We start from the raw sequence: 17,227 nt of genomic DNA, 5'->3' as shown, positions 1-17,227 counted from the left end.
CCAATTCTGGCCACTTTGGTTTTTAAATACAATGTACTGAGGAAACTGATGTTCAAAATTACTAAATAGGAACCTTCCATTCACAAGAGAAACATGAACTTGACAGTACATAGAAAATCATCACTCTGAAAAATACACAAAACACTACTTTGTGTATCCCTGTTAAACAGGAAATCAACAAATCTTAGCACCCACTTTGAAAATAACCAATACAATGAAGGGCTAGAAGTGTTGCTAGAGTGTTAGAGCATGATCTTATAATGCAAGAGTTCATAAGAACAATCACCATTACTGTGGGGAAAAAACTCTAAAACCAAAAAGAGACTCAGAGCCAGATATGATGAGGCACACACATAACCACAGCATTGGAGGCTGAGGTAGGAAGATTTCATGTTCAGGGTGAGAATGGGCTCCACAGCAACTTCCATGCCAGCTTTGTCTCCATAGCAGGCACAAGGCTCAAAAACAAAATTACATGTGAAAATGGCAATTTTAACATAGTCACACTGTTATTGATAGACAATCATGGGCAACATGGGTTTCCACAGAGTCTGGAGTAATGAGTCCTGGCTCTCTAAGAAGCTGGGATGTAGAATAAAGACTGAGTGCCTGGAGTGTTCAAAGCCCTCCCTGGAACACCTAACTTTTATGACTGAGTTAATGAAGAATTGGAGAAACCCAATCAAGAAGGATATGTCATCAGCTAGACCCTCTAGTAGAAGGAGTTTGATTTATCCAGTTTGAGTTTGAGTCATTGGTTCCAGGCCAATCACCATGACTTGTATAGGGCTCTCTCAAGACAATGGGAATAAGAAATGGGTGGAGAAGCTTTGCATAGTGGCACAAATCTATTATCTAAGCATTAAAGAGGTTAAGGCATGAAGATCACAGGAAAGCCTGGGCTACACAGTGAGTTCAAGGTCACCCTAAATATACAAGGAGAGAACTCTTTCCTCAACAATAAAGAGAAAATGAAAGGAAAGAAACAAAAAGGTAGTTTTAAATTCCATCTTGTTGGGAACAAGAGGACAGTAATAGGGTTTCCCAAATGAAGTAATAACACAAAGGATCTCAAGGGAGTAAACAAATGAGCACACCAACAGCAAGCTGTCTTTTTAAAGCAAATTCATAGGGTCACAGCCCAATTTTTACTAACAGAAATTTATAACATTCAAAAGTTCAATTCCTTTTACTTATTCATTAGCTTTTGATGCTAGAAGGCAACTCTCTTAACAATACAGTAAGTTTTCAGCATTAGTATGCTACATTCGTGAACACAGAAAACTACTTCTTTCTTTTTTTGAGCACTGTCATAGCAGGATTTTATATTTGCAATTTCTTTTTGTTGAGTCGCTTGTTGATTTTCTTTAGCCTTTTTTCAAGGTGTTTAATTAAGTCTTGGGTTTTGAGTCTGAAAAGAAAGGCACAGGTCATTATGAGGTAAGACACATCAAGGGAAATGAGGCGTGGGAAATAAAAGCCCTAAATTCTCTCATAATCTGTAAATTTTAGCAAAAAGAAAAGAAAATTGAATTGCTGATTCACTCTGACATTGCCCATTTTCTTATCTAATTAGCATATTCTACGATTCAGCAAGAGAATCTTATAGGAGTCACTGATTTTAGTAAATAATTTCATTTTTGTTGGTCATGGGGCTTGAACTCTGGGCCTGGGCATGGTCCCTGAGCTCTTCAGCTCAAGGCTAGTGCTCTACTACTTGAGTCACAGTGTCACTTGCAGTTTTCTGAGTGGTTTATTGGAGATAAGAGTCTCATGGCCGGGTGCCAGTGGCTCATGCCTGTAATCCTATCTACTCAGGAGGCTGTGGCTCAAGTGGTAGAGCGCTCGCCTTGAGCTGAAGAGCACAGAGACAGCGCCCAAGCCCAGAGTTCAAGCCCCATGACCGACCCCTCCCCCCAAAAAGTCTCATGGACTTTCCTGCCCAGCTGGCTTTGAACTGTGATCCTCAGATCTCAGCCTCCTGAGTAGACAGGATTACAGGCGTGAGTCACTGTGCCTGGCTTAGTAACTAATTCTTCTTGGGCCCCCAAAAGTATTTGCTCTGAAAAATACTTATCTCAAGGATAAACAGCTATCTTGAAAGGAGTGTGAAATGTAATTTATTGTTTAGAGAAAAATACAGACATTAACTCAAGTTTGGAGGAAAATCTCAACTACATCAATAAAACAAGATTAGCAGGCCAGTTTTTTGTTTTTGTCAGTCATGGGGCTTGAACTCTGGGCCTGGGCACTGTCCCTGAGCTCTTCATCTCAAGGTGAGCACTCTACCACTTGAGCCACAGTGTTACTTACGGTTTTCTAGAGGTTTATTGGAGATAAGAGTCTCACAGACTTTCCTGCCCGGACTGGCTTTGAACCATGATCCTCAGATCTCAACCTCCTTAGCTAGGATTACAGGTGTGAGCCACTGGCACCGGGCTAGCAGGCCAGTTTTTATGTCTCTTGGCCTAATTGGTAAAACAATATAACACTAAAGATGAAGGAACATACCAGATGTATTCACTAAGGTGAATTTGAGCCAAACCTATACTGCTTTTTCACCATAAATTCTTATGATGCTAAAACACTTAATTATACCTCTTATGAAATGTGACTGTACAAACATCTAGGTCATGCACTATCCTTTTTTAATTTTGCCTTACTAATAAATCATCACAATTCTTTTTTCACAATATCAGCAACAAACTTGGTACCCAGAAGTCAGGAAGAGATTTCCTTTTGCAGACTATGTTCCTAGAGCATCAAAAGTCACTGATGAATCTGGGTGCTGGTGGCTCATGCTTATAATCCTGGCTACTCAGGAAGCTGAGATCTGAGGATGGGGGTTCAAAGCCAACTTCGGCAGGAAAGTCCATGAGACTCTTATCTCCAATTCACCACCAGAAAACTGGAAGTGGTGTTGTGGCTCAAAGTGGTAGAGGGGAAAAAGCTCTTGGAGACAGTGCCCAGGCCCTGAGTTCAAGCCCTACAACCAACAAAAAGTCATTGATGTAGGAAGAATTAAAAGACCCCCAGAGATCCTATGACCTGGAAGACAATGTGGGAAATGGAAAGGTAGCCTACCACATACTTGGAAATTGTATATCAACAAAATAAAAGTAATAAAGCAAAGACAAATGACTATCCCACTCTGCTCACACTGCAGTGAACTGTGTGTGGTGGTCCTGGAAAAACACGGAGGCTCATATGATACCCACATAAATTCGGTGGAGGAGTCAACCTTAATTATAAGTGAAGTCTAGTGATGAAGAAGGTCTGGTCTCCACCTCTCACTTCAGGTCCTGCATGGATCTAGTTGCTAAAGAACAAGGATAGTTCCTTTTTCCCCTCACCTTTTCACCTCCTTGATAGCATATTCAACAAGTTCTTTCTTAAATTCCAGAGTTCCTTGCATTTCATCAAGCAACTGGAAGACTCTTTCATATCCTAGAGAAAAGTAATCCCCCATAGATTGTAAAAAATAAAGAAGAAACACATCAATTTTGCTGAATATCTAGCTCAGTAATTATGTATCATGGCATACAATGTTAAATGGTATATCCGTGTGTGTGTTTGTGTGTGTATGCTTATAAGTAAATGCCTAGATACTTGCTTGTCTGTGTGTTAAAGCTTAAATTGATATATTGTCCCATATGTAAGTAGTAACCTCAATAAGGAAGTTTAGAATGACAAAAAAGTGTCCATTGTTTAACTTTATACAGAGGAACCATCAAACATCATAAAATGCAACTGTGGCAAAGATTCCCTTTTCCAAGTTTTTGGAAAGTATTTTACATCATAAAAAGACACAGGAACTCAGGTATTTTTTGGTTGGTTGTGGGGCTTGAACTTTAGGCCTGGGCGCTGTCCCTCAGCTCTTCAGCTCAAGGTAAACATTCTACCACTTGAGCTACAGTGCCATTTCCGGTTTTCTGGTGGTTTATTGGAGATAGGAATTTCATGGACTTTCCTGCCTGAGTTGGCTTTGAACCATGATCCTCAGATCTCAGCCTCCTGAGTAGCTAGGATTACAGGTGTGAGTCACTGGCATCTGGCCACCCAAGTATTTTTTATCAGTAGCCATCTACCCAATGTACACTTACCTTCTCCCAAGTTCTCAATTTCCTTACTGAGCTCACGATTAGTATCGGCACTGAATACCTTAGATCCAATTAGCTTCAAACAGGGCACCACAGATGTTGAAGGCACTTCTTCCACTATGAAGTCATCTGTAGAGAGGTCACAGTTCGTATCTCTTCCTCCAAATTTGTTACTGTGAGGATTGACTGCCCCATTAACAAAGGAGAGTGGAGTAGGGGAAGCACTGGGCATCCAGTGGAGTAGGGGAAGCACTGGGCATAACCTTGTCTCTCCACAAGATGTGTTTATTGGTATTATGGGTGACAGTGGCATCTAGAATCTAAACTGAGAGGCTGAGCTGTAAGGCTGAAGGTCTTGTCAACCCACATGGACACCTGAATGCTCTTTTAACTTAGAGTGATTTATTTCCAAGCAAGAAAGTTATCCACAGGGAAATATAGTGTTGACAAGTTTCCCTCCATACCTAGGGTACAAAAAAAACCCTCCTCCTGGCCTCTGGTACCATACTTGGACTCAGAAACTGAGGTGAAAAGGACAAATAGGAGTAAACTTTCCAAGAAACATTTCATTCGTGATTACTTGTCTCCTCAATACAAATTACATAAAACACAAATCTGGCGTTAGAGGCATGACTCAGGTGACAGATCAAATAGCCACTGAGCAAAAGCATCAGAACAGATGCTAAATTTGAGTCCTGGTCTCAAGAGAAAAATAAAGAAGAAAAGCTCAAATCTCACATAATATCCATGTGCCTAGTATGTGCACTCCATTACTAAAAATCCCATGGTGTAAGATTATTCTGCTTCTACTTCCATTCTCTGTCAAAGTGTAGTGCCTTTACTAAGTCTGACACCTCTATGTCATTTATACATGTTCTGCTGTTCCTGGGACAAGGACTAAAGCCGAGATCAGGAATGAACAAGACAAGAAATTGCTCCTCATTTATATCTAGCTTAACTGTCATGGAGTGGGGGACAAGTCAGTAAAAGTGCAAAGTGAAGGACAGCACACGTATAGCTGGACTCATGTTGGTGAAGAGGCAAGAAGAGATAGAAAAGGGGGTAGTAGAATGCTATCCACAGATGTCAGGGAGTGAAAGAGCCTGTTGGAGGTGTTTTCTAAGCAGATTGTATGTAAAGAAGAGGGGGGGGGGGCTGAGCCAGTGCAGAGGGAGAGTGACAGGATTTGGTGAGGCCCAGGACAGCAGCCACAATGGGCAGAACAAGGGATCAGAGTGAAAGTCAGCACTTCAGTATTTTCCAGAAGCCATGCTCCAAACATACACTTACCTTCTCCCAAGATGTCAATTTCCTTACTGACCTCACGATCAGTACCAACAACGATTACCTCAGGGTCTGCTGGCTTCACACTGGACACCACAGTTGATGAAGGCATTGCTTTGACTTTGCTATCACCTGTGGAGGGGTCATTGTTCATTATCTCTTGCTCCAACTATGTTACCACCAGGATTGACAAGCAGGCCTGCCCCCACTGACATAAAGGGAGTTTTCAGACACAAAATCCAGTCGAGTAGGGGGAAGCACTGGGCATGAGACATCATAACCTTTGACGGAACCCATTGTGACATAATAGCATTAACATAGCCCCTGACTTCTCCACAAGTTGTTGTTCATTGATATCCTGGCTGATATGAACACCAGAAATCCAAATGGAGAGGCTAGGCCTTGAGATAAATGGGTTTTATCCACCCACATGGACATCTGAGTTCTCTTCATAAGCTGAAGTGAATTATTTTAAAGCAAGAGTTTTGTCCACAAGGAAATCTCATAAGAAATTTTCTTCTGATACAAAACACAATGAAAGCTCCTCATGGTACCTGATGTCATGTATGTATGCAGAACAGGTGAAGAGGAGAAATAGGAAGTGAACTTTCCCAGAAACATCTGAAACATGATGACTTATCACCCAGACACAACTTACCTTCTTCCAAGATGTGAATTTCCTCACTGACCTCAGGATCAGTACCAACAACGATTACCTCGAGTTCTGCTGGCTTCACACTGGACACCACAGTTGATGAAGGCATTGCTTTGACTTTGCTATCACCTGTGGAGGGGTCATTGTTCATATCTCTTGCTCCAACTATGCTACTACCAGGATTGACAAGCAGGCCTGCCCCCACTGACATAAAGGGGGTTTTCAGATACAAAATCCAGTCGAGCAGTTGAAGCACTGGTTTGCCACATCATGAACTTTGATGGGCATAATAGCATTCACATAGCCCCTTACTTCTACACAAGGTGTGTTTGATCATTGGTATCCTGGGTAATAGGAGCACCTGACATCCACATTGCAGGCTGCATTGCAAGGTAGGAGGGCTTCATCTACGCACATGCACATGACTGCTCCTTACAAGCTAATGTGATTTATTTCTGAGCAAAGGGAATTTCCACAAGGAAGTCTCATGCTTGACAAATTTTTCTCCACAAACAGAGCACAATAAAAGCTCCTCACGTCCTCTTGTACAATGCATGTATGTAGTGAACTTTCCCAGAAACATCTCATATGTGACTATCTCCCTGACACAATTTATACACATAAAAGATCATCCACAGGTCCTGCTGAAAGGTATGAAGCAGATCATAATAAGGGGGAGACCAAGCTATCCTGACCAAATGCAGAGGGAGAGTAACAGAATTCAGAGTTAAATTCTGAGGCAAAGAGAAAGAGAAGGTGTCCAGGATAGGATATAGACAGAAGCATGGGTTTAGGAGGTGGATGGCCTGTGTACCACAGTGTATAGTCAGGTAGTGTACAGAGTATTTGGAAGCACAGAGAACTGTTTTTTGGCATGGTCTGGTGTGGCATGGTCTAATTACCTGATTCTTTCTTCATTGTGGCAACAGGATGGGAGAGTGCAGTCACAACTGGTGTGGGAAGAGGAAGCATACTGATCAGGAAAGAACTGTAGGAACTGATTGGGGATACATAATGCCATAGTGGGCTAGAAATAGAGAAAATTCATAAATTGGAAATTGTTGCAATTGGGTTGGAGAGGAATAGAAAGGAAAATGCAGAAAAACATGGAAACAGGCATTCAACAATATTGAGAAGAAACAAGGAAAATTGAAGCCCTAGAGAGCAGAGGAAGGAAAGGAGTGCACAACTGGGCCAAACATTGCTGCAAAATGAACGTTAATATTTGCTCAGTTTGTGAGCATAGAAATTGTGTCCATAGAAATTGTGTAGGATGTATGAGTAATGAGGCAGGATCCTCTGTAACACCAAGCAGGAGAACTGATGTTGGGGGAAGGTGAGGTATGAGCAAGAAGACTCTACCAGTATTCTGTGTGAAAGCTGCCCCTGTTCCACCTGCAGGAAGATCTTTATGCTTGCAGTTACCTTCAACATTTTTCATCAATTCAGAGGAGCTTCCTTCCCTTGTACACATGCAGATGACTGCCCACTCCCCCAAAAAACATGGTTACCTTTCCTGGTTTTTTTGACTAAGGCCTTAGGATGGGATTCTTCCTTTTTGGTTGCTTTCTTCATGGATGTAAGGGCTTTCGTACATCTCTTCTTAGATGATGGTACAGAATCCGAGCCTTCTTCAACTGGGTTCATTTTGCTTTTTTTCCTTTCAGAATTTTCAGGTACTTCATCAGACATAATTTCTTGGAAAATAATAATGGACACCATTCATTACAAAATGTCACCTTCATAAAAGTAGAAATCAAATGAAATTATCTAGAACAAGACGTAGACTTAGAAGATTCCTCTGAGTGGCTGCATCATTGAAAAGTCGGGAAATCATAGAAACACATAAAATTTGACACAGCAAGGTAAGAGGAATCGCTTGAAATTCCACAAGTCTTCCATAGGAGAATGCAGATGGGTGTTCCAGAAAATGTGGCAAATACAGAGTTTGTAATTTTATTCAGCTACAAAGAAGAAGAGCATCTTGGTATTGACCAGAATAGACAGGTTTATTCTGATGAAAATAAAATATTTGCACATCTGAAGTATCAAACTAAAAATGAAACCTCCATGAACAGTTGAGACTCTTAGGCAAATTGCTTCCTAAAATGTTGAAAATGAATTAGCTCCTCCACACATTGAATGACATAAATATGAACTTAATGAAAACATATACCAAAGAAATTAAAGTAGAAGACAACTATGCAACATGATCATAACTGAAAATAGGAAATCCTAAATAAAAGATTAGCAAACATGTCTGGTGTTGTAATTCTAGCTACTTACAAGGCTGAGATGTAAGAATTACAATTCAAAGTCAGCCAGGGCCGGAAAGCCCATGAGACTCTTATCTGCAATTAACCACCAGAAAACTGGAAATAGCACTGGGGCTTAAAGTAATAGGGCACTAGTCTTGAGCAAAAGAGCTCAGGGACAGTGCCTGGAGTTCAATCCCCATGACTGACAATAAAAGACTGGCAAAAAAAAAAAAAAAACAGAGAAAAAGGATCACAGGTATAACAAAACACCAAAACACAACTCTGCCATGGCTCAAATTTAGAATCTTAACTTGGAAGGCTGAGAGGGAAGATGAAGGGCAAAGCCTAGTCTGGACAAAAGTTTACCATTTCAACCAGTAAAAAGTGGGATGGTAATGTCAGCTTTCTTCTCAGCTAAAGCAGAAAGCTTAAATATATCCTCTGTTGTCAGTGTATTTGATTTTGGTCCCCGGCATCTTGTATATACATTTATTTAACTTGAGGAGGGGAAGGGGAATAACAAAATGCTGAAACAAGGACACAGAATGACCCATTGCAACAATGATACTCACAAGACACTATGCTGGGAACGAACTTTACAACTTCGGGAAGAGAAGGGAAGGGAAGGGACAGTAGGAGAAGAACAAAGGAGGGGGTAACAATGCTCAACAAGAAATGCACTCATTACCTTACTCGTGTAATTGTAACCTCTCTGTACAGCATATTTACAATAAAATGCTAAAAAAAAAATTTTAAAGAATCGGTTTAGGTTACTCCAGACAAAAAGTAAGAACTTACTGGAAAAATGACAAAAAGGGAAAAGGACTAGTGTTAGGGCTAAAGTGGCAAAGCACCTGACTGGCAAAAGGGCTCTGAATTAAAACACCAGTAGTAGGCCAGACACCTATAATCTTAATTAGGTGTCTGAAATATGAGGATCAAGATTTAAAGCCAGGAAGTGGCTCTGTGATTCAAGTGGTAGAGCGCTCGCCTTAAGCTGAAAAGCTGAGGGACAGCGCCCAGGCCCAGAGTTCAGGCCCCACAACCAACAAAAAAACAATAACAAAAACCCCAACAGCTTTCAAATCAGTATAGTAAATAAAACACTGTTAGAAAAGCAGTATCAATCTAGAAAAAAAAAAAAAGATTTAAAGCCAGGCCAGTAGAGAATTTAGAGTAACTCACACATTAACAAGCAAGAAGCTGGGAAGTTAAAGCATGATGAAATGGTAAAGCAATAGCAATAAGTGAAAAGCTGAGATGAACAAGAGGTCCCAGGCTTCAATGTCCAGAACTGGCACAAAAAAGAAAAAGGAAAAAGCAATCAACAGAATAAAAAAACCACTGGGCACTGGTGGCTCACGCCTGTAATCCTAACTACTCAGGAGGCTGAGATCTGAGGATCACGGTTCAAAGCTAGCCTGGGCAGAAACTCCGTGAGACTCTTACCTCCAATAAACCATTCAGAAAACCCGAAGTGGCACTGTGGCTCAAGTGGTAGAGTGCTTGCCTTGAGCTGAAGAGCTGAGGGAAAGCGTTCAGGCCAGAGTTCAAGCCCCATGACCAACCAAAAAAAAGAAGAAGAAGAAAACGAAGAAAAAAAACCCACCAGCACCATGAAAAACAAATGAACAAATAAACAAACTGTTGTGGTAAAGACCAAAACAAGTATGTTATGGTAAAGATCAAAACAAGAAAGCCAAAGCTCATTTAACATTTGAAGTAGTCAGTTAACTACATCTACAAAATGCATTGAAAAGAACACAACCATTTTATCTGTTTTTATTATTATTGTATTTATGTAATTGTAAACAAGGGTTTTCATTTAAGATGTCACTTTAAGAGTAAAATATAGTGTTTCTTGTTTCCTCGTTTTGGAGTTCATTTCACAGAATATTATTTTATATGGACACCTGCCCATGTTTATTGAGCCTTTGTCCACTACTCCTATGCTTAGCCTCCTTTGGCCTCTGTATGTTAATGATTAGGGTCCTATATAATTTATCATGTCCCAGGCTTATTTATTTATTTTTGGTCATTCAGTGTGTTTACTTGTAGATTTATAGGCACATTTGAGTTACCATAAATGAGGGAAACTGCAGCCTATATTTCTTTGGTTCTGGCTTGCTTCACTTAATATAATATTTCCCAAGTCTTTCCATTTCCTTACAAATGGTACAATATCATTCTTTCTGATTCATTCATCCACTGAGGGACATCTATATTGATTCCATATCTGAGCATTGTTGCTGTTTTGTTCTGTTTTCCTTTTGTATTGTTTGTTACTTTGTTTAAATTTGGGAGGGTAAGGAAGGGTACATAAAGGGTGGGATAAGGATGAACAAATACAACAGTGATACTAGACACTATGTGGAAAATAAACTGGATATCTTATGGGTGGAGATGGGAGGGAAAGATTGAGGTAGAGTGACGGAAGGGGAAAAGTGGTTCAAAAAGAATTGTACTGATTGTACCTGATCCATGTAAATGTAACCCCTCTGTATATCAACTACACAAAAACAATTAAAAATAAAAAGATTAGTGTTCATCCCTTCTACCATTCTCCCTCTTTAAAAAAACAATGTGTTTAAAATTGGGTTACTGTTCAACTTCTGTTAATGCTTTAGAATGATCAGCATCTTGGATAAAAGGTAAATGCATCAAGTTTCTATAGAAAAAACTGAAAGACAATTTTTGTTGCCCTATGCAAGGACCTCCTTCTCGATTGGCTTATGTGATCAGCTGCAGCTCTATGACCTGAGATACTTCTAGCCCTTCTTTTTCCTGGTTGGTTTAGAGATGAATGGGTGGACATTTTAATATTGGCTTGGCTTTGAACCTAAATTTCTGGCCTTCTGAGTACTATAGACATGAATCTCAGCCACATAAGCCAAAACAACTTTTAAAAATAAGCTATGACAAAGATCTAAGGTACAGGTGAAATCCCAACACATTTACCCCCAAATCTGGAAAAAAGAAAAGGACAGTTTCTATCTATTTAAGAACGTATTGGGTGGATGCCCTGAAAGTGAAAAAGGGCCAGACAAATGTAAAGGTATATTGATTAGGGAAGAAAAACTAAAAATTTAAAACTTCACAGTCAAAAAGCTATCAGTCCATATAGGTTAGTAAGTTTCTGGACCTAGGGACAATAATCATAACCCACCAGCATTTTCCTGTAATAAACACAAATTCCTAGAAAATAAAAGCTAAATAACCACTGAAAATGAAGCTCAAATGTTGAAATATAGAAGTGAATGAAATGAAAGCTGACTTATAGTTCTGTGTAAAACATATAAACCATTAATCAGCCTTAATAGTAAAAAGAAAAACTATGATCATTTTCCCACCCCACGCCAAAATGATTTTAACTATCTAGCTTACAATATCACCCTTTTAAACTTGATAGCCTAATAATCAACACTACAGAAGTCAAAGGACTTAAGAAACCCAAACAGTCTTCAATAAAAGCAACACAGTTAGCACATATATTGACAGATGTCAGATTGAGTATAAAAGGAAAAGTAATGTAAACCATTTGGCACTGGATCCAGAAGAGGTGAATACACCAGTACAACAGGACAGATATGGAAACAAATACAGAAATACAAAACAGCTATATTTGTGACCTCTAGACCAGAAAATCACTGCAGAAAGGATGGTTCCTTTTCTTTATCAAATACACAAGGCATAATTATACATTCACTCTTATTTAGTGGGAGAACATTAATAGTAGGATATTATCTTTGTGGATTTAGAATAGGCCAATTTTTTAAGAGAATAAATGCCCTATACATAAATATAGCCTCATTAGTAGAAAAATAGGCAATTGTAGAAAATCCTCAATATTTTCTATTTTTATACATGTAAATGTAGTATGGGAATCCATACTACATGAAAAAGAGATATAATTTTTATTTGGGAGCATTAAGATTGGGATCAGGGAATGGCAGTTGCTAGACAGGTATTCTAGTAATTGAGTGAAGTCACCTGGCCATTTTTACCTTTATTTATTTATCAGATAGGGTCTTAGATTTAGCTCAGGGCTGATCTCTCACTGCCCTGAGTCTGTCTAGGTCTCCCTCCTAAACTAAAATGTCAGATGTATTCTGCCCCATCCAATTTCTTTCTTTTTTTTTTTGGGTCCGGTCATGGGGCCTGAACTCTGGGCCTAGGTGTTGTCCCTCAGCCCTCCAGCTCAAGGCTAGCGCTCTACACTTGAGCCACAGCGCCACTTCTGGCTTTTTTTCTTTTTGCTTATGTGGTGCTGGGGAATCAAACCCAGGGCCCCATGCATGCAAGGCAAGCGCTCTACCACTGAGCCACCTTCCCAGCCCCCCAGTTTATTTCTTTATACGGAATCGTCTTAACAATTTGCCCCAGATGGCCTGGAACTGCACTCCTTCAGATCTCTGCCTCCCCAGTAGGTTGGATTATAGTCCTGTTCCATCCTACCCCACACTATCCAATTTGCAACACAAAATGACAAAACTTATACAAGCAATTTTAAAAGCAATGCTTCCACACTGTTCTAGGCCTGGAATCTCAGATTTTGAGTAGACATAGAGTACAAGAATCATGGTTGAGCCAGGCGCCGGTGGCTCAAGCCTGTAATCCTAGCTACTCAAGAGGCTGAGAGCTGAGGATCGTGGTTCAAAGCCGGAGCGGGCAAGAAAGTCCGTGAGACTCTTATCTCCAATAAGCCACTAGAAAACCGGAAGTGGCGCTGTGGTTCAAGCAGTAGAGCACTGGCCTTAAGCTGAAGAGCGCAGGAACAGCGCCCAAGCCCAGAGTTCAAGCCCCACAATCGACAAAAAAAAAAAAAAATCATGGTTGGAGCATACTGGGACAAAACTTTCTCCAAACTCCATGTCAAACAATAATTATGGTGGAATTCATGGCATTTCACTGAGAGGCATAGGTAGAAGGACCTAGGTCCCAGTTGTTCCTAGCAACAATGAAAGACCCCTTCTGAAAAAAATCACTATGGAAAAAATCTAAGTGAAGGCAAATTCTAAGCTATGATTTCAGCTAAATCCATAAAAGAGAGTTTAAAAAATCCAGAAAAGAGTTTTTAAAAATCCACAGTTCCTTAAGTCAGGAGAGGATTGCAGTCACAGCAAGAGTGACAGTTGACTACGAAGCATATACTTGCAAGTCAGGAGTGCAACTGGAAGTTCTCCATGTTGCTGAATACAGATTAACAAACAGGTGCCCAGTGCCATTGCAAAAATACTAGAATGAGTGCCCAGGGAAGAACTGTCTTATGGCTGAGGCCAAGAAACCAGGGAAAGTCTCCATCTCAGTACTGAACCTGAGACCTGGACCCCAACCAAGCCATCTGCCTTTCCAAGCTGTAGTACCTCATTTACCTAAAATATTCTACTAAGATGTAAGCATAATCCTGAAAATCCTGTCCTTGGCTGACATAACTCTGGTAGAAGAAACCTAGGGTTCTTCTCCTATACAGTTGCCTCTTTTAAAAATTACACTCTTCAACCCATCATTCCCAAGGAGCTGGGGCTAAGGATTCATTATTATCTGGACAGAGACTCTGAAGTCAACTCTCCAAACACTCTTTTTGTTTTTTGCCAGTCATGGGCCTTGAACTCTGGGCCTGGGCACTGTCCCTCAGCTCTTCAGCTCAAGGCTAGTGCTCTACCACTTGAGCCACAGCACCACTTCCAGCTTTTTTCTTTTTGCTTATGTGGTACTGGGGAATCGAACCCAGTGCCTCATGCATGCAAGGCACGCTCTCTACCACTGAGCCACCTTCCCAGCCCTCCAAACACTCTTTAATACCAAAATCCAGCAGTCCCTAAGCAGTCACTACCCAGGAGTGTACGAGTTCCTCAGAAGCCACGTTCCCCCGACAATGACTAAGAAAGTACAAGCAGGGAAGAGACTTGATGTTGACGTCTGATATCAAACACAATATTGACATATCCTTCCCCCAACAATCTACTGAGCAGCCAAAGAAGGTGCCGTCCTAGTAATAGAGCTTCACTCATGAAAAACTCTCTGAGAACTGAGCACAGTTCCCCAGGCCTAGCCCCTCAAATCCACAGCACAAACAAGACAGGGCCTAAGCGAACCAACCGCCCCCCCTCCCTTGGAGTGACCATCTAGTTGTTGCCGCCACAATGCCGCCTCAAATTTACCAAGAAGTAAGACCTCATCTTTACTGATAATAACATTAAGAGAGACATTTCAACCAGTAAACAAAGCGCTGCCCCCTTCCTCTCCCCAGTGCTGAAATTCTGACCTAGAGATAGAAGTCTGAGACGCCTCCAAAAGGACCGTTTAACTGTACACGTCGTTTTCAAAATGGCCTCTAGCTGTGTGCCTATTTCCAGAGGGACTTTCTAGAACCCGCCTCCAGGGAGGTGCCGTGAGCGTGCGTCCTCTAGTGGTGTGGGGTGGAAGTGCAGGCCAGCTGTCTCCTGGGGCTCATTGATTGATTCAGTGTTGAGAGAGGATGGTTTCATGGAAACTAGAAACTGTCTAGTAGCTGTCTATCCACACCTGACCTACATAAGCTGGAGGGATTTTTGTTTTGGGGGTTTTTTTTGGTCATGGGGCTTGAACTCTGGGCCTGGGCGCTGTCCCTCAGCTCTTTGGCTCAAGGCTAGCGCTCTACCACTTGAGCCACAGCGCCACTTCCGGTTTTCTGGTGGTTTATTGGAGATAAGAGTTTCATGGACTTTCCTGCCCAGGCTGGCTTTGATCCTCACATCTCAGCCTCCTGAGTAGCTAGGATTACAGGTATGAGCACCAGCACCTGGCTAGACTAGAGTTTTTATATACCCAGAGCTAGATGAGCAGGAGATTGATAGCCAGCACAACTACTGGTCCAGCCAAGAGAGATCTAGGAATCTGACTCCTGTCACTCAATGTGCCTGGTGTCTCATCCAGGTATTTTCTGTTGTGACAATCAGTCAAGTCTTAGTCTGAATTGAATTTTCAGTCTGCAAAAATTCTGTGGGTGCCATCCCTAGCCCTCTTGTGCCCCTTATGATTAAAGAGACAAGACTCCCTATCCTTTTCTCAGCAAAACAAAGAATGGTGAATTCGAGTTGGTAGGAATTGCAAACTTCCATTCATAGTAACAAAAAAATGTGCAATGATAGCCTTAATGGGTTACAAAACCTGGTGACTAAACCTAGAAACAATTATTCTCAGGGGAAAAAAAAGCTTCCCCATCACATTTCTTAGACTAAGTCTCTGGCTCAAACTCATGTTCCCTTTTACTCCTAGGGATAAAATAGCCATACTATAAAATTAGGTGAATCCCAGTTTCCTAGGATATCACCGTCCATTCATGCTTCCAGTATGGGTTTTCTTGGCTGACAGGTGCTGACTAGGATCAAGCTGTTGGTGGCCAGAATTTTGATGATAGTGTTACTCTGGATTAGATCTTGTAAAGAGTTTTCAGGGCCTGGTAATGCAGAGAAATAACGATAAGGGTATGTTTTGAGGGAAGTCCCAGCCAGATACCCTGTTCAATGGTTAATCTGAGGCTTACTGTTAAGCTACCATAGGGTAAAGATGCTGGCTTCAAGATTACTTTGGGTCAGAGCATGAGTGAGAAAAAGGCTACTTGTAAGTCCTCAAGGATTACAGCTGTTCTATTATGACTCCTAATTTTATTAGGTAAACACACTTTATAGTAGATATCCACTATGCTAGATTTCCACCAGGGTATCCCATACTACATCACTTTTCATCAGGGCGCACTTTTGGGAAATGAATCACAGACTCCTATGAACACTTTGTCACCAACTTATGTTACTCACATCCTGTAATCCTGAATCAAAGAATGGTATAATTGTTGAAAGCTTCACTGGTAGTTTTACTACATTTGTCAGTAGTGGGGTCTGAACTCAAGGCCTTATGCTTGCTTGTCAGGGGCTCCATCTCTTGAGACACAACTCCATCTACTTTTAGCTGGTATCAGCTCTCTAAGCTTCATTGAAAAAGTATGGGAGGTGCCAATTCCATTCGTTAACATGTGCTACATGGAACTACTCCCTCTATAACCCAGTTCACATCTTCAGTAAAAAAGTATGTGCTGGGAAGTGGTGCTGTGGCTCAAGTGGTAGAGAGCTAGCCTTGAGCTGAAGAGCCAAGGGACAGTGCCCAGGCCCAGAGTTCAAGCCCCATGACCGATAAAAAACAAAACAACAACAAAAAACCACAACAAAAAAGTATGTGCTGGATTACTTTCACACTTATTTTTCCATATCCAGAAGCCAAACTTTGTGTTCATTCCTAGTAATTTTTGGTTATGGGCTCATAGGTTTTTATTTCAAAACGGAAGTTAATTCAAGAGCTGGGCATGATAGCACAGTGCTTTCTCAGCCAGAGTAAAAACACAATGACTGGGCAAAAATGGCATGTACCTGTCATGCCCAGTGACCAGTGAAAGCCAGGCATTAAAGCTCTTACTGAGATGGGCACAGGTAGCTCATGCCTGTAATCCTAGCTACTCAAGAGGCTGAGATCTGAGGATTGTTGTTCAATGCCAGCCCAGGCGAAGAAAGTCCATGAGACTCATCTCCAATTGTCCACCAGAAAATCAGAAGTGGTACTGTGGCTCAAGTGGTAGAGCGCTAGCCTGAATTGCTTAGGGACAGCGTCAGGCCCAGAGTTCAAGCTCCATGACCGACCAAAAAAAAAAAAGCCACATCTTACTGAAAAATAAACAATTCCAAAAATGGTTTTAGACATGGCTCAAGTGGCCCTGTCTGACAAGTATGAAGCCCTCAGTACTATCTCCAATATAGCCAAAGACAGAACACCAAAGAAAACACCCAAACAAAACAAGCAAAAAGTAACACCCATGATGACAATGATTCACACATTACAAAATGGCTATGACAGTAAATTCAAATCCATAATTCAAAATAAAGAGGAAGTGAGGCAACTGA

At 41.1% G+C, this 17,227-nt stretch overlaps 1 protein-coding gene across 1 annotated transcript; it reads right to left on the bottom strand.

Annotated features, from left to right (window-relative positions):
• Positions 1-1,192: 1,192 nt before the first annotated feature.
• On the bottom strand, positions 1,193-14,599 carry LOC138839339 (integrator complex subunit 6-like). Its single transcript, XM_070038911.1, has 7 exons — positions 14,563-14,599; positions 7,551-7,736; positions 6,043-6,168; positions 5,391-5,516; positions 4,104-4,229; positions 3,354-3,447; positions 1,193-1,411 (listed from the first exon to the last, which is right to left on the bottom strand). Exons 2-7 carry the CDS (start codon positions 7,729-7,731, stop codon positions 1,324-1,326), a joined length of 741 nt encoding a protein of 246 aa, XP_069895012.1. The 5' UTR covers positions 7,732-7,736; positions 14,563-14,599; the 3' UTR covers positions 1,193-1,323.
• Positions 14,600-17,227: the final 2,628 nt, after the last annotated feature.

The sequence above is a fragment of the Dipodomys merriami genome, unplaced genomic scaffold (assembly GCF_024711535.1).
Source record: "Dipodomys merriami isolate MVZ:Mamm:240054 unplaced genomic scaffold, mDipMer1.0.p SCAF_3, whole genome shotgun sequence".
NCBI classification, from domain to species: Eukaryota; Metazoa; Chordata; class Mammalia; order Rodentia; family Heteromyidae; genus Dipodomys; species Dipodomys merriami.
Note: the sequence above shows the minus strand (reverse complement) of the source record. Positions and strands in the feature narration are given on the sequence as shown.

Excerpts from the sequence above, each read along its gene's own strand:
- LOC138839339 (XM_070038911.1), bottom strand. The coding sequence starts at position 7,731 with ATGTCTGATGAAGTACCTGAAAATTCTGAAAGGAAAAAAAGCAAAATG. Across the intron at positions 4,230-5,390 it reads AATTGACATCTTGGGAGAAG|ATGACTTCATAGTGGAAGAA; the intron begins GTAAGTGTATGT and ends ACCTCTCTACAG. Across the intron at positions 3,448-4,103 it reads AATTGAGAACTTGGGAGAAG|GATATGAAAGAGTCTTCCAG; the intron begins GTAAGTGTACAT and ends ACTTTTCTCTAG.